At 40.7% G+C, this 21741-nt stretch overlaps 1 protein-coding gene across 1 annotated transcript in view; it reads right to left on the minus strand.

Moving 5' to 3' along the window:
• Positions 1-19504, minus strand: part of dcc (DCC netrin 1 receptor) — a 306408-nt gene extending 286904 nt beyond the window's left edge. The window contains exon 1 of the mRNA XM_074689948.1: positions 18926-19504. Coding sequence (XP_074546049.1) covers positions 18926-19046 — 121 coding nt within the window. The 5' untranslated portion in view covers positions 19047-19504. The remainder of the gene's footprint in view (positions 1-18925) is intronic.
• Positions 19505-21741: the final 2237 nt, after the last annotated feature.

A 21741-nucleotide genomic window follows, 5' to 3' on the forward strand; every position in this document is an offset into this window, starting at 1 on the left:
TGTTTGAATAAATGTAACTTGACATTCAGAACTAGGATCAGTACCATGCCTCTGAAACCAATTTGGCCACCTGCAGCTCACTATCTCTTTCACCTGTGCAAATACCAGAGCTTACACCTGCCTAACACCACACCATCCTGTCTTCTTCTCTTACCACAGGAAGCAAGAGGGAATGCTTAACCAGGAGCGTGTTAGGATGTGCCACCACCACGTGGAGTCTCAACACCTCAGTTCAGAAAATGTCCAGCCTAACTCATCCCTCCTCATCTCTTCTCTGCCTGAACTGTTTGGTTTCATTCAAAGTCCACTTTGAACTTTCTGATGGTGAATCCCTGATAGTGAACTGTTTTTTTTTTTACTTCCTTATTAATAACAACAAAAATTACAACTTAGATGCTCTGTAGTGCCTTCTACTTTCTTAATTTACTCTGTAAACTTGATCTGTTCATGATTTTGTAACCTTGAATTACGTTCTTTTTTTAACATTTTGTTTGTACTTTCGTTAATTAAGTGTTTCTGCTTCAACTTGTTATTTATTATATTCAATAAATCGGGTTCACCTGAAAGCACTTGACAAACATTAATAAGCCACTTTAATTGCATATTTCTTTCCAAAGTCAATAATGAATTTTCTTGAGTTTTTCTCGTTTAAAAGATCAAGAGCTGCTGATTGAAGTGCAGAAAAGTTTTTCTTCTTTTTGCCAAGAACAGACATGACAAACACGAAGCCAATTGGTTGATGTAAACTAAGATGACACAAAACATTTGATTATATCAGTCAGCGTAATAACATCATCATTAAGAATAATGAGTGACCGTTTTGTGATGTCAGCAACATGTCGTCCTACAGCTGAGCTGTGGCCTCCTGCTGCTGATACAGCTTGACATTCCTGCTTCAGGCAGCGAATTAACATCAAGATGGGGCGTTGCACGCAGAAAAATCTACTGATGTGCTGCAGGCATAGCACCTCCATATCTGTGTGTGTGTGTGTGTGTGTGTGTGTGTGTGTGTGTGTGTGTGTGTGTGTGTGTGTGTGTATGACTGTTGCTACTTAAGCTGAAGTGACATTTCTCTGAAGTTTAGTTCTGTTGATCCACACAGTTTTCCAGGTCAGTGACGATGTTCCGGTTGTAAAATGCAGCAACCGGTTCTGTGCGGGTTGTGACCTCTCTGACACTTCCTGGCTCATGATGAAGACCGACAGGGTCAAGCTGAATGATAGAGTGATGCTCGCCTGAACCTTAAATCATCCGGAGGACAACAGAGGAGTCAAACTATACTCTTTGGCTCCAGGCTTCAGTTGGGACAAGTCCACACTTTTTTTCCAGGTAATAACACTTAACTTAGGATCCTTTTATTGTAGCAAGTGGGTAGCTAAGTGCTGAAGTATTCATAGTAACCATTATTTTTTTAAAGAATGACATTGCAGTCATTACAGCTTTTTTCACCACTGTCAACTGAACCTATCTGCTGAAGCAAATTTGAAACTTACAAACTAAAACATAAACTTGTGTGTTTCATAAACACCTAGATTAATAAAGCTGGTTTATGAAAACAGAAACACACAGTCTTATATTTCTAGGGTTGAGGTTGTACTTAGATGAAATGCAAAAAACTGTTTTTCTTTTCTCTGGGCCTCATTCACAAAGGGAATGTGCAGCTTTTGCACTCACTCAACCCGTACAAATGAGCCAAAGACACAACCTGCACTGCAGAGAATCTCTTTGCACTGGTGTTGTTTGCATACATTGACATGAGCTGCGATGCATTTATTTTAAGCAAAATCTGCTATGCTAACAAGCACCAACACCTCAATCCAATAACACTGGCACAAACCACCATGCAGCGAAATGTTACCCTCAGCAGAGAGCTGCCGATGTTTGTGCTGAGTATTTACAAGCATTGTCATGCTGCAGGTCTACAGTGGTAAAAATATAATTCTACAACTTTAAGTCTGTTAATATCACTGTAGCATTACTATTTTTAGAATAAACATGGGTTATACAAAGGACCAAACCCAACTGTCACTCTTTCTTCTCACTTCAGCCCCCCTTGGTCCTCTGTTTTGAGGGCCTAAGGGAAAGAGTGAAAACACATATCTTCAAAACAAGATACCACTCAATTCCAACTAAACTCTCACTGGCTGTGTTGTAGGCAGAGCGACTATCTCTTTACTTCCAGACAAAACACATTTTCACAAAATGATGATAAACCGATGCCAGATTAGGGCAACACATTTGCAGCAAACAGACTTCACTACGATGTACTGCATAACATGAGGGATGAGACGCAGCCAAGCAATGAAAAGTTAACGTTAAGCTAACGTTACAGTATCTAAATGCTATATTATGTAGCTTTTGAATACCGTATTGTTAGCTTATCATAGCTTATGCAGCTAATGCAGCTCCTGAATGCTTAGCTGTCTAATCGTTCATGAAATGCACTTCATTTTAGTGAAGTCTGTTGGATGTGAATTTGTCGCTGTGGTCTGACAACATGGGCCATTATAAGCTGTAGCTGTGGCTATAGCAGCATTAGCTAGATCATTATAATTAGTGATTCAAAATACAACCAACAACAACAGAGTATGGCTATTATTTACGTGGCAAAGGATTGAATATCTGATTAGAAAATATCTGTATCATAGAAAATTTGTCATACCCCTTGGTTTCAAGTGAGGTCTTGGTTTGTCTTTGTTTCAAGGACTGTGCAGCCCTTCCCTTTGATTTTATGGAGAAGTGGAACACCCCTTTACTAGACGTGCATGAGGAAAAACAAGGGCCCAGGGGTAAATTTGGGATTGGCCCAAAGTGAGATACACCTGTCAAGAATTTACTTCTGAATGAAATGTTAAGGACTCCCTGTGCTGATAGAATTAAGCCCCATCAGAATAAAAGTACACAGCACAGATCTGAAGATGCATACAGCTCATGGTATAAATTATCATTGTCAGGTGAAAATCTCATTCATCTGCATTTAGACATAAATCAGAAAAATAAATCAGGACAAAGACTTTACATCATGCAGATAAGAGGTTTCCATGTGACAGTTGCATAGGACTACAGTGTGTGTGTGTGTGTGTGTGTGTGTGTGTGTGTGTGTGTGTGTGTGTGTGTGTGTGTGTGTGTGTGTGTGTGTGTGTGTGTGTGTGTGTGTGTGTGTGTGTGTGTGTAAAAGTGCTGCATGCAGGACGCATCACTAATCTTTATAAGTGGCTATAAATTTAGCTGGCTGTGCCGCGGTGCCGGGTGGCGTGCTGCTGCTGCTGCTGCGGCCCGTGAAGGGGGGAAGGAGGGGGGTTGTGGGCTACCATTCAGGGTTCACCAGTTTGCGGAGTCCTTCTCGCTCACTCACATGACGCCATGCCTCACTGGATGAATATTTATGAGGGGGAAACTGCTGCAGTTGGGGCGATTCATCTCATCTGATGAGAGCCGCTGCCCTGCACAGGAAGTGATCGTGTCTCTGGGTGTTTCTGGATTCTAGCCAACATGGCCGACTCCATTTGTCATCTCTGAACATCAGCAGCTTGATCTTTCTGTTTGTTTACCGCAGAACAAGATGCCAGGGGAATAAAAATGATGGAACCAGTCACACAGAGCAGCACTGAGCTGTAACTGCAGCACACCTGCACCTGTGGGGCAACGCCCCCTGCACACTCACCTGTAGATCATTGGCTACATGCAGAAGTAGCGGTAGCCTATAGGGAGGAGGCACAACTAGTGTCATAAACACACTTTTTCTTTTGAAAGCAGGTCTCTTTGTTGCAAAATTCTGGGTGAGATGTGAGGTGGCAGAGACAAAGCGAGATGCTGCAAGTGAGAAAAGTTCAGATAGCTCACATTTAAACAGAGAATGTGCCACAGTAGTTCATAAAGAAAGAGGGTTGCGATCATGAGGAAAGACAGAGATCATAGAGAGGATCAAAGGATGGAGCGCCTGAGATGAGTGCTATCTAAAAGTACGTTTTCTCTGTTTTTTTTTTGTTATCAAAAACAGGAAAAGAGAAATAAAAGATGGGAGTCTACTTTTCCTAGGTAGTTTCAGTGTTTACACAGTCATAGAAAACAATATTCTATGGGTCTTAAAAGATCCATTGGTACTGTATCATTTTAAATGTGAAAGGTACCCATCCCCATGTGTTATGGTTGATTGGTGATTTTTTTTTGAACTGAAAAAAATAATTTATTTGGTATAAGATACAACGAGGTAGGCTAAGAGGAGTTTAGCTAAGACAAGACTTTATCAATCCCCAGGGGGGAGATTATTTTGTTGCAGCAAACATCAAGTGAGGAGTAAAGAGCAGTGCAATTAAATATGGTACACATAATAATACACAAAGATAGCTTAAGAACAATAAAGCAAAATTAAATACGGCGGAATAAATTGAAGCCGGAGTAGACTATACAGTATCAAATGCTTTACAAATGATAAAAGCAGAAAAAACATGTAAAATAAAAGCATATAAACAATAAAATTAATGAGTTAAAATATCAAAATTTTGGAATTAAAGTCATTGAAACAAAGCTTTATCACAAAGCTGGGTCTTGAGTTGAGAAGTGAAATGTGATTTCTGACTCAGGATGCTCCAACACTTACAGCAAACAGTGTAACAGTCGAAGCCTGCCAACTTTAGATTTTACTTTAGACCTTAGAACAATCAGCAGAGCACTGCTCAAGGATCTCAGACTGCGTCTTAGCTCCTGAGGGGAGCCAACAGGGTGACATTGCACTACTGTTAATTTAACCCAACCACTCTAGAACTCAAACATAACATTTAGAGTATAAAAACAAGCCAAGTCCTGCATCTGAGCATTCAAAATTAAACATATGTGACGTTGTCGTGCCAGTTTGGTGTGGAAAAGGATCCAAAATGACTTTAAAAAAAAAAGTGAAAGAGGACAGATCAAGTTGTTTAATGTGGTTCCAAGCTGTAGCATAGAAGTCCCGAAGATATTAAGCTTCTATGTGTGTGTGTGTGTTTGTGCGTATGTGTGTGTAAACGTGTGTGTCATGCAGTTCAATATACAAACAGTTTTTATCCCGAGGCCAGAAAAACTGCACGCCTCTGCATAAAAACCTTTTTCCATTTGTTCTTCACTTTTTAATCAGCTCCACATCCAAAAACACCCACAACAAAAAAGCAGCCGAGCAGAAAACAAAACAAAGAAAAAACAAACAGCACACAGGAATCCAATAAGTAAAAACCAATTAATGTAAAAGCCTGCAGGAGTATTAATGAGGAGGATTTAGAGGTGAGGGAGATGTAGTGCTCCTCAGGCAGGTAATGCAGGTTCCTTTGCATGAATAATGTATGAGTGTCAGGGCTGATGTTAAATATAGACAGCTGAGAGAACAAGATGTAAATGAAAACGCTAATGTTCAGAGCTCAGGCAAATGATCTTTCTGTATATTACTCACGGGGCTGCTTTTTGTTTGTTTGTTGGCTTTGTCTTTTTTTATTATTGGAGCATCTTAACAAAGCACAAACACAAACACATTCTAAGGCTTAATTAAAACACACATTTGAGCTTTCAGGATAACAACGTGACATATCCAGTTCAGAAAAAAAAAACACGACTCAGTTTGTGCGTTTCGATGGTTGCTGCAGGAAAACAGCTTTTGCCGACTAAATGAAAGCTGCTGGGATGAATCTCTGCGTCTCGGCGTTTCAGAGTTTGTTATCTCGCAGAGGGAGTCGTGATTTTTTGGATTGACAGACACTGTGAACATACAGGATCAGACTCAGGCTCAGTCAGCATGTGGAAAGCTGCTGATATACGAGTTTGAGGCTGTCTTATTACTCAGGAACATCAGGTACATTTAGGTGAAGGAGACATTTTGTTGGTCTTTTTACATCTTTGTGGGAGAAGTGATCATTCGCTTTTATGGCCTCTGGCTTTAAGTGTCTTTTTTATCACCAGTAGGAAATACTTTCAGATGACATTTCACAGTTGGAATCTGTGGATTTTTTTTTTTGTTTGTTTTTTGTATTATGTGAACGGCAACATTTTATAGAGTTGAGGTGAGGACTTGAATTTCACAGGTGACTTGAGATGTAACATCCTCTAAAAATAGAAATCGCAGCACAGATTGCTATTTCGGTCAGTTTGTGATGGGGTTTCATGAAACTGAAGTCCTCAGCTGCTTTTGCAAAGTCAAAACCATCTAACCCCTAGGGAGAAAGTTTGGGTCTTTTCAACCCAGTTAGTTTTTCCTAAGTGAACCAGCTTCTCTGGCTGTTTTCATCCAGCTCTAGAGCAGAAATCATACACCAAGAGTCTGCACTGGGATTGTGCCGGCATGAGTTGCCAACTAAATCTAAGTCTTTGACAAACTGTCAAACAGACCCATCAGTCTACTAAAGAAGAATTAAATACACATTAAACATAATATCAGACATCCCCTTGTCTTCTCTTCTTCAGCTGTTTGACAAATGCTACTTGTTTTCCTGAATGTAAGGAGATTAGGGACTTCCATATAATGCACATTACATTGCTTTGGAGGTAATGCAAACATAGTTATTGTTGTATGATGAACAGAAAATTTAGTCTAAATGATCATGTATTTGCCATTTCTACCTACTGAGAACCTATATTTTATTTCAGGTGGGTTTTTAAGCTGTCATACCTGACAGCACATTTCAATTTTGCACAAAAATATGAATGCCAGAGATTTGAAAAACAGCGGAGAGCTGATAAAAGCTTTCTGCTCTGGCAGTAGGAAAAACATTATTTTGCTTTCCAACACATCCCAGTGGTGTGTGAGTATCTCTGGAGCTTTGATGGTTTCAGCACCTCATCTGACAGGATTTCAGCACAGCCACACACACACAGAGACACACACAGACACAGACATTGCTGTGGCCTCAGCATCACGGCCTGCCATGATGAATCCACGTGTAATGTATTCATGCTCATACTTCCTCGACATACGCTTTGGAGATTTAACTGCTGCAGGTTTTCCCCTCGTCACTTTCTCGTTTCAGAAACAGATCCATTTTGTGTATCTGCAACCTGAACATTAGCAAGCTAGCAGCAGTAAAACGTGTTGATGTCCACCTGATGATGCAGCCTGATTGATGTGGGAATATTAACATGCAAGTGGTCACAGAGGTGATGCATTGTCATTTTAAAATATACTATTCTGGTGTGTATTTAGTGAATAAAAAGGTTGACCTCAGGGGGCAGGACTAGACATCAAAATTAGTCTGAGATGGAGAAAGCATAAAAGAGCCATGTCCTTTTTGTCAGTGCTTTGTATAAGAAGACTGCACAGACATCCCCAGTGTTCTCATCTTGAAAGCCACACACTCAAATGTAAATCATAATACAATCTTTTTGGGCTTAACAGCTTTAGGTGTAATATTTCCAGAGTCTCCCCTAAAACTTTATTGGCCACCCTTGGTGTCAAGATTTTTTTATTTTCCATATAGTGCCAGACCCCAGAAGAAGTAATTTAGAGTTGCCTCTCTCATAGATCAGGTCTATACCTTGTTTTTTTTATTTCACAGAATAGATATTCTTGTGTTATGTATCTTATTTACATGACCGAATGTAATTTGTATGTATATCGTCGCGTTCACATCTCCTCTTGCGCTCTGTATTGCGCACGGGGAAGTTTGGCCCAGCTGCATTCACAGACACATAAACACATGCTCGCACACACACGCATGCACACTCCGTATTAGGGGTGGTAGAAAAAAAAAATTGATTCATCGATATTTTTTTTCAAATCAAATTCTTCATTTCAGCCTTTGTTTATAATCTGGATTGGAAAAAAGTTCACACTTTTCTCCAGCAGAGGGTGAAATGTTTCTCTCTGACTCACGTGATTTGCATTTTATGGTAAAATATGGCTCCTGACATAGTCTGTAGACATTATCATTATCGTTTAATTTTTTCACATGGTCTGGTGTTAAAAAAGCAAACTAGAAAACTCAAAAATCGTAAATATCAAAAAATCGTAATTGAAATTTCATCCCCAACCCAAAAATCACAATAGAATCGAATCCCGAGAATAGCAAATTGTCCCAGCCCTACTCCATATAGTGGGAAGAGAACCTGGAAAACCACCACAAGAAACATAGAAATACATTACCCAGTGCCCTCCCTGTAAAGATGCGACAATTGCTATCGGGTGCACACGCACCCCGCTGCCCCCAACACCGCCACCACTGTGAGGCTGTAAACCTAAGGAAAGACATATTTCTGCTGTGGTGACGACCCATTTCTTTAAAAACAGACATTATGATGCCACCTGGCTGACTTGTCCTACTTGTGCTGACTTTGTTCAGCTATCTCTTCATCTGTCATCCCCCCTGATCCTGTGGTTGGTAGTGACAGCTTGCCCGGTCATGGTGTAGCGCGCTAGTTTCACAGACAAGTGAAGCTGTCTGCTGCTGTAAACAAATATTGGCATTTGATTACTAACTATTACATATCCTACTTTATTCAGATGTGTTTTGAGAGGAGAAAACGTCCCATATCCTGGTTAATGCAGTATTCTGTCACTCTTCATGACATGCTCTTCATATAAATAACACTCTGAATGAACAGAGTGCAGACACCAGCACAACATCCTTCAGGACAACATCATCTTTATTTGCCTTTAAAAACCTCTGCTGCTGCTGAAAATTCACTCACAAGTCGAGGCAAGGCTCATGGAAAGTTTAGGACAAACAGGGGACACATTTTAGTGAAATAAATATAGTATATAAGAATTTTGAAAATATATATAATAGTAGTTGTTCATTTCCTCCTTTGCTGTGTTTTCCTCCAGGTCAGCTTCTTCCTGATAAATGGTGCTGTGCTGCTCTTACACTCAGTACACCTCCAAGTGTTTCTGTTTGAATTAATATCTCAGGTTTAAAAATGACTCTCTGTTCACCACAGGAGTGGAAAATCAAATTACACTGAGCTGAGCAGCAGTTTACACATCGTTCACACTCATCCACCTTATTAATCCACAGCTCCTGGCAGTGATTACACACGCGGACTTCTTCGCTTGACCAAGAGATCAAAAACCCCAGACAGACATTTTATCTGTGTAAGCAGCCACTCAAACCAACTTCAGAGAGACCACAGGATAACTTAGGCCACGTTTACGCAACGCCAAAATCGGTCATATCCGATAACATTTCATTGCGTTTTGGCCTTGCTTTTACATGAGACCACGTTGCGTTTGTCAGAAAATTGAAACTTTTGATAACGCTCTCCGGATTGGAGAGTTTTCAAAATGCCCCTCCATCCAGCCTCTATAAACACAGAGCTGAACGTTTCAGGGTCTGTCACTGCATGCGTACTCGCAGTTTCAGGTGAAGGTTGCACCACAACTTCCAGTTAAGCCATTCCGGTCCAGTTGGTGGCGGTAATGCGTCTCAAGGTTGGATTGCCAACCGTCTCCTACAATAAAACGGCAGAAAAAGAAAGAACAACCACAACAATGATGGCTGATTTCCGAGTAGTAAACGTGGCCTGAGTTGTAAGTGAAATCAACAAGGCCAAGTCAAGTCCAGAAGAATAGAATGTAATCTTAGAAAACTTAGGGACGGTAAACTTTAAACAAAGACCATCAAGACCTCAAGTCACAACCAACAAACCAAGTCAAGATTTGAAACACCCAAGCCAAGACTAAAGGACATTAACAAACAACCACCTGAAAACCAAACCAATTGCAGAAGTTATAAATAAATTCAAAACATCAGCATGATTTAAAAGTCCCCAGTGAAGACTGGAAGGACCCAAGATAATTCTTGAATTTAGAACAGCATGATCCAGGTAAGGAGGCGGGGGATTAAGATTTTGATGAAATGTTAAATCTCTGAGAACGCCACACATACAAGAAGATCCAGCCTTTAACAGCCAATGACTGATCTTTACACATTTACATTCAACACCCTTAAAAATTACTGGTTCATTACTGATTCATCAAATAACTTATAACTTTACTTTCCTTTATGAAAATAATGACTCACTGAGTCTTAAAATTTTGTCCAAAACTGTGTAGTTCAAGTACTAGTATGAAACAACAAGAATCCTTGTTATTTTTGCTGCAAAAAAAAAAAAAAAAAAAAATTAAAGCATAGCCGGGGATTGAGACAACCAGCAGCCTGTGACATCACAGCTCAAACAGGTGGAAGCTGCTCTACAAGTGCTGCTGCCCTCCATATCCAGATGTGTTGGCTTGGCAGGAGGTTCCTGCTCTTCTAAACAGGAAGGGAAATGTAAATAGATTAGTTATATTGAAGCTTGAAGATGTAAGTTGCATTTCCAGTGTACAGAAGTTGTAATAAGAGGGCTGGTGACTCTACTCAACTAGGGCACAGGAAACATAAAGCCCTTTGGAGTAAGTAAGTAAAGATTAAAGGCTTCACTGAGCACTGAAAATCCTTCCTTTTTTTGTTTTTATTCTTGTTTTATTTTTTTTATTTCACAAATCACACACTGATTCTGATTTTGGAGAATCAAACTGACTTCACAGAATTTCGCTTCAACCCCTCCAATCTGATACACCTGGTCGTTAACCCTGTTGTCAACCTCCATGACTGCAGATTTGGAAAACAATAATAACATTTTCTGCCACTGGTAATCATTAAAATGAACTGAGGCAGGTGCCAGGAAAACAACTGCTAAAATAAGAGTGTGACAAAGCAGGAGCTGGCTTCATCACAGCCAATCACAAACCTGGTGGGAGGGATGTTGTTGAGAAAGTTTTGGCAGAGACGCAGGAGGAGGAGAAAAAAGAAGACAGAAAAGAAAAATCCAAAAGGTGTCATAGGTGAGCCAAGAGGAGGAGGAGCACAGAGTGAATGGTGTGAAGGATCATGGTGATGGACTGTAGCTTTAAGTGACTTTTTTACATTCTCAGACTCTGACATCTGGCTCTGCAGAATTTCAGAGGTGATGAAATACTTTTATTTCAGACAAAACACTGACTCTTGTACAAATGTTGGATGAAAAAAAAGACGATATTTGTATTCGTACAACTCCACCATCCTGCAATGTAGGGCTGAGTATCCAGAGATCAAACGTCAGCTGAAGGAGCAAAGAATTGAATATCCAACCCAGCAGTGCTGACAAGTGGAAAACATGAAGGAGTCCAATCTTGCTCAAACTGATTAAATATGAAAGTTTTTTCATCTCATATAAAATTAATGAACAGCTAGGTAGATGGGAGGATGGATGGAGGTGTAAATGAAGATATCCTTGGTGTTAAAAGCCCGCTGTGTCTCTAATGGATCGTCTCTGACTTTATTATTCAGCTCTGATTATTAATGAAAAGGTTTTACTGCTTTGAGCTTTTAGCTTTAATGTGATTCTTGATTAAATTCACATCCTCCTGCTTCATTTGTTTGTTGTTTTTCTGCAGCGTTGGGAGTTTCGTTGCCGCTTTTGGCTCAAACCTTGACGAGGGAGACTTTTAATCATGCAGAGGTTAAAATAATGCACTTTTTTCAATTAATGCATCTCTTCCTCTTGACTCTCTAAAAGCAGACACAGAGGATCAGAGGGGATGAGAAGAAGATCATTTATTCATCTAGATTTCCATAACATCACAAAAGTTATGTGCAGAGGCTGCTTTAAGGAGATGGAGGGCTGTGATGTTACAATGATGAGCAAAAACCTTTTGTGTTTGCAAAAGTTTGCTTACAGACTTGATCATAAAAAACTTGAAAGAGTCTTTTCTTTTTGAAGATTCTGTCCCTATGGTATATAATTTTACATAACTTGCAGCTCAAACAACTCTTTAACCCTTATTTCAGCCTCTGTTTGAAATGTTTTGTTTTTGCTGCTGTCTCCTTAAGGCTCTTGCCGCACAAACCCCCTCCCGTCTGATTGGACAACCTTCTGGAGGTCAGATTGGGCAGGAGCAATGGGCAGACCCTGGTGTCTTCAGGCCCACACCTCCAATGTGATCATGTGAAGATCTCACGCTATTTTTATAACAGACTATTTTGAGAAGTTTACAGACAAAGACGTTTCTACAACAAATGAATATGTAGTGGTTTTAGTATAGGCATTCATTTTCGATACTTTATATCCATGAATATAATGTTGGTTGTATTATCAGGGACAGGTGGGATCTTTAGGGTTGTTGACCAGGGCCCGCATGACAAGCTTTTAGCAGGGATAACGGACCGTTTGTACCAGTGGTGAAAAAAAAATGGTTTACTGGTATGCATACGCTAGGTTAACGGGCCAAAAGAGGGTTAGATTTAATGGAGGTGTACCCCACCGTTACAGGCGCTAACGGCAGGATTACAGCGCCTGTTCGACTGTTTAAAGACATGAAGCGATGTGTTACTGTTTGAGACAAAATATACGAAGACAGTGGACAATACTTTGGAAAGGTGGCGATGTGTAGCCAAAATTTAGATTCAGAAGATTTTTTCAGTGAACAGATGAGATAAGAGAGGCAAGGCTCACTGTCAGTTTTATAAGTTTGATTCACTCTTTGCTTTTAAATGTCTGGGTCCTTCCAAAATGAGTGTAGTGAAATGTTGGAGTTCATAAACTGCTTCAAGAGTAATTCATCGAAGTACTAGGGCATTGCTGCAGCGCTTGTTTCGCAAAGCAGCTATCATATTACTGACTTTATTATTGAGGTTTTCTTCTGTGCGCTCAGAAACACCACACGCATTTAATCTGTTTAAGATCACCAAATGCTCCCTTTTCTCTTTTTTACCTGATTGACTCACTAATAAAAGCAGTTCGTCCATGCGTATTCTTGTATTAACATCTCCATTTCTCCAGATAGAAAATATTTTTCTTGGTCTTCTCTAAGTCACACCGTTACTACTCCCTAGGTTTATTGTGGTTAATGAGTTATGGACATGTGCAGTTTAACTTCGTTTGATGGGGTTTTCCAGGAGGTTCCTCCTGATTATGACGTAATCTGCACCTACGTTGATTTCATGGTGTAATTAGTTAACTGGTCGATTATTTGCAGTCGTCATGCGGCCAACGCTGCAGCCAGCAGAATGTTAGGACTAATGGTCCATTTGTCTAATGACTGAACGTGCATACTGGCCCAGGAGACTAAAAGCCAACCTCAGTTCCACATCTTTGCCAGTTTCTGGGTTGACTAAAAGTTCTTGGTCAGTGCATCCCTCTTACTACTCCACAGTCAATACGAAGATTCTTTCACTTTATTGTAGAACTGATGGGACAGTGTTTCTGTGTGGCTGAACTCTATCAGTCTCCAGTCTCCAAATCAATACCCTGATATCAGTGGGAGGATTAGGAATTATTTCCAGCAGTGGTCAGCTGTGTCATTCATTATCATTAGACTCTTCATCAGCTGATCAATAAGTTATCACTGATGGAAGGACAGGGTCTCTGCAGCCCGGGATAACCAGGGACTTTATTGTTAATTCTGCCCAAAGCAGAAACGGATCAATACTACATCGACATTAAAAGCATGCAGCATGAGCAGGAGTCGTATGCATTAACACTGAATTATAATAAATCAAGGAAAAGAGTATGAAGAGAAGAAGGGGGAGGGGCAAAGAACAGGATCATGTAGACACGATTAGAGAGGAGAATTCATAAAAAGGTGGGCGTCTGATTTTTTTGCAGTGACTTTACAGCTCAACAGCCTAAAGGTGGAGCCATGATACATTATAACATTTTTCTCTCATTCACAATTTTGGTCCATACATTTTTCTTCAGTTAATCTTAATGAGACACCAAAATCCGAAACCACACACTAGCAAATCTACGAAACGAACCACATAGCCAGATCAAATGTGACAAGATCAACAACATCAGAGTCAATGACATTTGACATGACTCACGGGAATTCAAGAGAAGTTGAAACAGTTTGGGGATGACAGGGGGGAGCAAACTGCTGCAGTAAACTAGAAAAACAGAATTTAACAGGAGCAAATCATCAAAAATAAGATGTCCCAAACCCTCAGAGTGAAAACACTATGGAAGCCAGCTCTATCCAGTTCCTCTACAGCTGAGCCAAAACTTTTAAATGCTCAGACCTCAACAGGTTGTAAAAGGAAAACTTGTTCATTTCTGCCTAGCTAATTTGTCAGGGGCAGTGGCATAAATATTCAATTACTTTGTTTCAGCTGTTATTCTTCAGTACAGAAACAGCCCAAAAAATGTCTTTATGGACCAAAATCGTTCATTTTTCTGCAGTCAAAAAAGTAACTGAATGTTGCACCAAATTTGTTAGTCACAGGATTGTTAGCATTAGCTGTGCTTCACCTCTGCCTGCCGATACTGTGGCAAAAACATTAGTTTCCATTAGCATTCAAGAGAGTTAGACAATATGGAGGGGAGCACCTTAAACTTGAGACTCATTGCAGAGGCACAAATAAAAAAGGGGTTCACAGCATGGAAACAGGGGCGGAGACTGGGCTTAAGACTTTATCTTAGTTGGAGATTTAGGAGAACATCGTAGCAATGGAGGCACTGCTAACAACAGAATCAGAGAAAAAAATAATTGTAGTGAACCTCATAAAAGCCACTTTTTTGTCAAATTGTCTGTTTCTTCGTATTTAAGTTGGGTAATAATTAGAGAAATGTGGAGCAACACGTTGTTACAGTAGACAGGATTTCCTGCACACAAAGCTAACTTTGCACTATCCTTAATGTGTAGTTCTTGCAAAATAAAAGAGTAAGACTAGACAGACAAAGCTTAAGGATTTGGTAAGAAATGTATCACAAGAAAAGGAAAACTTGTGTGGAGGAATGAACAAATAACAAGGACTTAACCTATAATACATTCTTTTCAGTCTCTTTTTTTCCTTTCAGCAATGTACAAGCCTCAAAGTCACCACTTTTTAACACTACAAATTCTCCCATTGGTCTCAACAGGGGACATCATCATTCAAAAGCACCAGCACAAGAAGTTATCAGGTCCAACCATAAGTAAAATTGCAGAGCACACAAAAAACACAATGCCAAAGGGCCTTTGTAACAAAAACATATTGAATATTTACAAGATAATTTGAAAATAAAGCTGAATGGCATGGTTTTAGAACATTAAATATTAAAGGAAAGAATCAGCAGCAGAGCAGAAGTAAGCAGAACACGCACAAACACACCCAAAGAGAAGCGTGTTGACTTCTGAATAATACACGGTTTAAAAAAAAAAAAAAAATCCTCCACTGGATTTAGACTCAGAGCTTTAAAGATAAATCTGCTCTGTCTTAATGCTAACAGATCCTGCAGCATTGTTCAAGTGACCGCAACCCCACACACATACACACTTATTAAACCAGAGAGACACAAATTGTGTGTTTTAAGAGAAAAACCACTCAGAAACAAAAACCAAAAGGTCAGCAGAAAAAAAAGGTTGGAAATATTGCTTCCATTGATGGGTCCTGGACAAACTCAGCCAAAGCTGCCACCTTCTGGGTCACCTTTTAACACATGCAGGGATGTGCATGTAGCTGAGGAGAAATTGAAACTGAGTATCGGAAAAAGACAGGTGCAGACTGGATCTTCAGACGTGGAACATCACCTTTAAAAGTGGCGAAAGACCCACAAGCAAGAAGAGCAAAGGAGGTCCGCTCAAGGACACAACACTGGTACTGAAAATCCTGAAGAGGGGCTGAACTCTTAACTTTAAATCTAAATTCAAACTAGCTGACTAGTCCAAAAGTGAAGAAACACCACAAAATGTGTAAAAACTGGGCACAATTTCTCCAAGCCAAACAGCCTAACACTGAATCTGATGTACATGAAGTCAGATGTGCAGCTAACACCATCATCTCCCCCATGGCCAAAAGGAAATGCTATGAGTGAAGGTGTGACTTTTAGGAAAGAAATATAACTTCAAAACTGACACTTTTCACAGCAGTGGAAACAACAAGCAGCACTGTGCAGCGGTCTGTTGAAGGAGCTCCTCTCAAGACAGTCACAGAAATTTCAGAAAAAGACCTGAGGAACTTTTCATTTTAGAGGGAAAATTCTTATTTTCCACCTTTTCTTCTTTCCTCCACTGCAATTTCTTGGTACTTTGTGGGTGTACATACATTAATTTAAGTATAGCTGTTGTAATGTACAGCTCTAAGTGCTCTTATAAGTGCCTTTCCCACTGCAGTTACATTCTACATCCCCATATCAAAGATAAAAAAGGAAAGTGTGGAGCTGTTGAATGACCTTTAAGTCTTCAGCAAACTGTCAGAGGGGGACAAAAGACAGGAGTGTGTCACTCAAGGGATGTTTTCACTGTCAGACAAAGCCAGCAGCTCACAGCTAAGTCAAAAAGTAAGATAAAAGGAAGGAAAGAGGACAACATTTGACGTTTAATGGCAGAAAGCAAAAACCAGTGTTGCTGCATCCCAAGAATATCCTCACCAGACACATCAAATATGTGAGTTTAGATGATGAAGATGTTTGTGTCCATGAACGCCACATCTCTTTTTAAGCCATTGGTGTAGGCAGGTCTGTAGGCAGTGAATTGTGCTTTTTGAGCCACCAGTCACTTTTAATCCCAAGGCCTCAGACAGTAGATTTTGCTCTATTTGAGGTGAAGTCCAGGAACTTTGGTCACTGATATAACTGTCAGACTCTCTGCAAAGATAAAGACACTTCAGTGAGGCAGAGCCAGACTTTCTGCAGTAAAAATAAATACTCTCTGCGGTCTTTAGACGTTTTTCTGAATCACTGTGTATGAAGCGTTCATGAATGAGCCTGGAAAAAGAGTGTGTCTCTGCGTGAGTTTGGTGTGTGTGCTTGTGTAGCATCCGCATGGATAGATGCTCAGTCTGAGTAAAATATTCAGAAGAGACTTTTACAGCTGAACTGCTGAAGAAGGATGGACCACACACACACTCACACACATACACACTGAGAGGAAAGTACTCAGCTGATCCAGCAGCTACAGGGAGTACTCTGAGTGTGCGTGTGTGTGTGTGTGTGTGTGTGTGTGTGTGTGTGTGTGTGTGTGTGTGTGTGTGTGTGTGTGTGTGTGTGTGTGTGTATGTGTGTGTGTGTGTGTGTGTGTGTGTGTGTGTGTGTGTGTGTGTGCTCTCCTACCACCAATTAGCTTAATTAAAGCATTTGGACATAATTTATTGACAGCAGGAGACTCAAAGAGCGAAAGAGAGAAAGCAGCTCTCAGATCAGTTTGCGCAGTAACTAAAATCATGAAGCACATCAACAAACACGAGCTAAAGCGAGGCTTTGGGAAATTCAAAGTTTTGTGGAGCAATATCCTATTAGATCAGCTGCTTGCCATGCTGCTGTGTTTGGAGATAAATGAATTAATTACTAACTTTATTTAAAGGCAATTGAGAAATGAATTCACAGGAAGAGTAATACAGCTTCTTGATTCCTAACAGCGGCTTTAGAAGTGAACATTTTCAGGTAGTTTTCCTCCTCAATGACTCTAAACTAAAGTAACCTTTGTGTCTCACATTTTCTAAAATCTTTTTGAGAAAAAAGGACACCATGCGATGAATTATGAAAACAGTGACTTAGCAATGACTCAGTAGAAGAATACTCATGGCACATTAAAACCTAAAAAACAAAGATGTAATCAAACTGAGATCCATTCTAAGTTTGATTGATTGATGTTATATTGAAGGAAATCCCTTCCCTACTTTCACATCCAGTATAACACGAATGCTTGACGTGTAGGGTGCTAGGTTGCTGTTTGGGTTAAATCATTCTAAACTCAAGATTACGTTCCCACTTCTCAGTAATATTTATTGACTGTGCTTGGCTTTAAATGTCTTCATTTTGAGGATTTCTGAATTCAGGAAAAGCTCTAACCTGGTGCTGACCAAAACAAGAAACCTTCAAATTTTAATTTTTGTTTTCAATTTCTGAAGTTATTTGGGGGCTTTTATGCCTTTAACTGGATAGAGGAGGACAGTGGATGGAGAAGGAAACAGGGCGAGAGTGGAGTAGAGAGTGATGTGCAGGAAATAGGCCACAGGCCGGATTCAAACCTGGGCCACCAGTGGGCCATCTGCAAACCAGAAAGCTACAAATTTGATCCTGCTCAATTAATGCTGGAAAACCCAGAAGGTCAGTCAGATACACCAATAGCATTAATATTGAATTCAGCTTAAGATCCTAAAGAGAAACATATGAGACTTGAAATAATCAAAAAAAAGATTTGGACTGATTTTAGTCAACAACACATGGATCGATCCTGAATTTACCCCATATTCTGATCAAAGCAGCTGAATCACACAGTCCATCTAAATATAAATCTATACATTTCATCAAACACAAATGAAAAAGCAAAATGTGGCAACAACAGCAACAAAAAAGCTGAGCAGTACCAGCAAAATGACCCATTCTGGCTGAAGGTGAAGCAGAAAGCACTGTGACATTCACTAAAACCTGCTGAAACCACCTCATCACACGATCAGACTGTTGAATCCCAGTAAAGTCTGGTTAAAACCAAAGAAACCAATAAAATCAGACCAGCAGGATTCAGGTAAAGCCCCACCACCAACCCCCAAACACCCAGAAACCTAATCAAAGAAGGAGAAACCCGGTAAATCTGAGCCAAATCCTTCAGCCTTAACCGGATCAATAGATCAGTAAATGTGTTATTTTATGGGTACAAAGGGTACAAGCAACAATAAAACACTCAAATGTGATGAAAGAAGCAGTCTGATACATGGTCAGAAAGACCAGGACCCATGGAAGCCTGGGAAATCCATCTAAACCTGGTCAAATACAGTAAAACTCGGCTCAACCCGGACACTCCCGAGTCCACCCGGGTTAGAGGCAAGCTTTAACCAGGAGCCAAGAGGGAGACGCAACAAATGTGTCTAGTCTGCGGCAACCAGAGGAACCAGCAACCACACACGAGCACGCACGCGCACACACGCACACACGCGCGCGGGAGGGCAGAACCCGCAAACGCACACTGCGGGATGAAACCAAACAGGCTTTATTTATTTTTCTTTCTTTTCTTTTTTTTCTTTTTTCCACTCACCTTGGGCTGAGGTGTGAGCATTCAGCAGCCAGCAGAGCAGCAGCAGGTAGAGTCCTCCTGTCCTCCTCCTTCTCAGCACCTCCCAAACATCACCAGTACATCCACCCAAAACCAGCTCCATGCTGCCCGGCTCCAGTCCCACAGAATCCGAGGAACCACCGGAGCAAAGAGCGCAGAAAAATCCCGCTGTCTCTCAGTGCGTAAAGAAGCAAAATCCTCAACAGAATCCAAGTCAGTGGAAAATCAAGATAAGAAATAAAATCACGGGATTTAAGTCAGGGATAAGAGGATGAGGAGGAGAGGGAGAGGGGTGAAACGACCTCTCCTCTCCCCGAAAGACAGCCCACCGTGATCGAGCTTGGATCCCCAAAAAAGCCTAAAAAGAAAAGACAAATCCCAAAGAGACACTGGAGCACTTAGTTTCCGTCTTTTCTGGTGAGAAATAAGTTCCAAGAACTATGAAGGCAGAGTCTCCATCACTTCTGCGCGGTGCGGCTCGTTCCCATTCACACTAAGGCGAGGAGGGGTAAAATCCACGCTGCCTTCCCGGAGGTCTGCTCCGTCTGCCGGGTAGGACGGATGGTGAGGGTCGGAGTAGGGAGGAGGAGGGAGAGGAGGAGAGAGACGAATCGTATCCCTCTCTCTCTTTGCTCCGTGGGTCTATACAGCTGGAGAGAGGGAGAGAGCAGGTAGAGAGACACCGACAGGGTATGGAGCCATTGATCTAAAGGGGCTGGAGGTAAAGCCCGGAGCTGGAGTCAGAGAGAGGGGAGTCGGGCAGCTGGGTCCTGGCTGGCAGAGAGGAAGAAGTGGGGAGAGATTAGCTGAACTCTCCTGCCCCCTCCGGCCACACCCGGAACTTTCCCACCCCTCAGTGACAAAAATTAATCAGAACTCCCTCTTTATTCCAGCGTACTTTTTTAAACCCCTTGTGTTTTATTTCATTTACATCATATTAGTTTTTTTTTTTTTTATGTGGGGACAATGATAAAGTGTTGCAAAAAAGCAGGTTCAGCTTCAGCTTCAGATCCAAAGAAAACAGCAAGTATTTTTAATGCTACTTCATTGTCAAAGACTCAAACTTCAATCAAACTGAACAAACTGTCACCGTCTTTATTCCTGCTGTGTCACATGAATTGAGTAGGACTCAATTTACCAGACACTTCTCAGAGAGTAACCAAACTTGACAAGCGGTGCAATTTTAAATTATTACCTCTGATTTTTTGACAGCATGCCCAGTCTTATCTGAGTGTTTTTATTTCCCCAATCTCCAACTTTTGATAACTTTTTATATCCCCGACAGAAAAAACAACCCACCCACAGTCATTTCCCACAATCAAACTTTTTCTATTTATGTATTCTATTTCTACTCTAAATCATTTGTTGTCCACCTGTCCGCTGAGTTAATTAAGGCTTTCTTTTTATTTTAAACTAGAGGAAATCAATTTCAACAGCATAAATTCCCCAACTCAGAAGGAGAAAAACATTACAGCACGTCAACCAAAGTTTCAAACAGTTACTTACTGTGACAAATTTTACCTCTGATGTGTTACATCCCAGCCTAATAGTTGTTCTCTCTTCAATTTTTGCATTATTTGAAGACATGGTGAGCAGAAACGGGAATATTGGTGGCTACCTACTGGCTAGATTATAGACTGAAGTGCTTCATGGTTTACTGTTCTTGAAAGGTAGTGATCATCATTTGTTTGACTGAATTACCTGAATGCTGGGGGAGGGCACTTCCTGGTTGAAACAAAAGGCGTGGCCAAGGCCAGTGAACACTCCTGTGCTGAAGCCAGCTCGTTGGAAGGCTCCAAGAGCTCTGATGTGATGGGGGGATTTGGGTTTACTTAGTTTAGCTTTGTATTAAGTTAATCACAGTGTCTATTTTGTTTCCCCATTATGTTTGAATTGGTTCGACCAAACTACTTTATATGCCATCCTACTATCTCAGTAGCTGAATCTCAATGTCCAAACTCACTGACTTAGAGCTGTGTTTCCTGGAGCCTGGTCCTGGGGCCCCCCTGCCCTGCATGTTTTTTTTTATGTTCCCGACTCTAACACACCTGATTCAAATGATCAGCTCGTCATCAAGCTCTGCTTGAGCCTGATAACCAGCCATTCATTTGAATCAGGTGTGCTGGAGTGGGGTAACATCTAAAACATGCAGGGCAGGGGTCCTTCAGGACCAGGATTGGGAAACACTGACTTAGAGGTGTGTCCCGCGAGGTCTGTGAGGAATTAGGCCTGTCCCAATGTAAAATTGTAAAGTCTGTGATGGCTCTCTGTGATGGTGTTGACTTTCTGAGCCCTTAATGCACCCTTTTCCGTAAGTTGGCATGTTTGCAGACTTAGCAAGAGGGAATCACTCACAGTTCATAGCAAAATGACATAAAACACTGGATTCCTGGGGAAGCCCATATGCCAAGAACACCAAGGAGAAAAAAAAAAAACATAAGAAGTCATGAAAGGTGCAACTACGCTGATTCAGTCACAACAAAAGAAGTTTACCTGTGAGTATACATTTCTCAAACACGCTTAATTAACTTTTGAAAAATTGCAAAGGTTCATCTGTTGTCACACGTGCTGATGAGCTCATTCACGCATTTTGTTGTGGCCATCAGGACTTGGTGAGGCTTTTTTAGGAGTCACATGTTGTCAACCACAGTTAATCAAACAGAATTGAACAGCAAGCTCTCGAAAACAAAAACATAAAAAAGAGATATGTTTTATACTGTCTTAAACATTGATATAAAATTTATCACTTTCTTTTTGTTGATTTATTTGTTTTTGTTTGTTTTCATTCTAACAGGGAC

Source organism: Halichoeres trimaculatus, unplaced genomic scaffold (assembly GCF_033239565.1).
Source record: "Halichoeres trimaculatus isolate MK-OKI-2021-1 unplaced genomic scaffold, fHalTri1.1 fHalTri1_scaffold_16, whole genome shotgun sequence".
Taxonomy (NCBI): domain Eukaryota; kingdom Metazoa; phylum Chordata; class Actinopteri; order Labriformes; family Labridae; genus Halichoeres; species Halichoeres trimaculatus.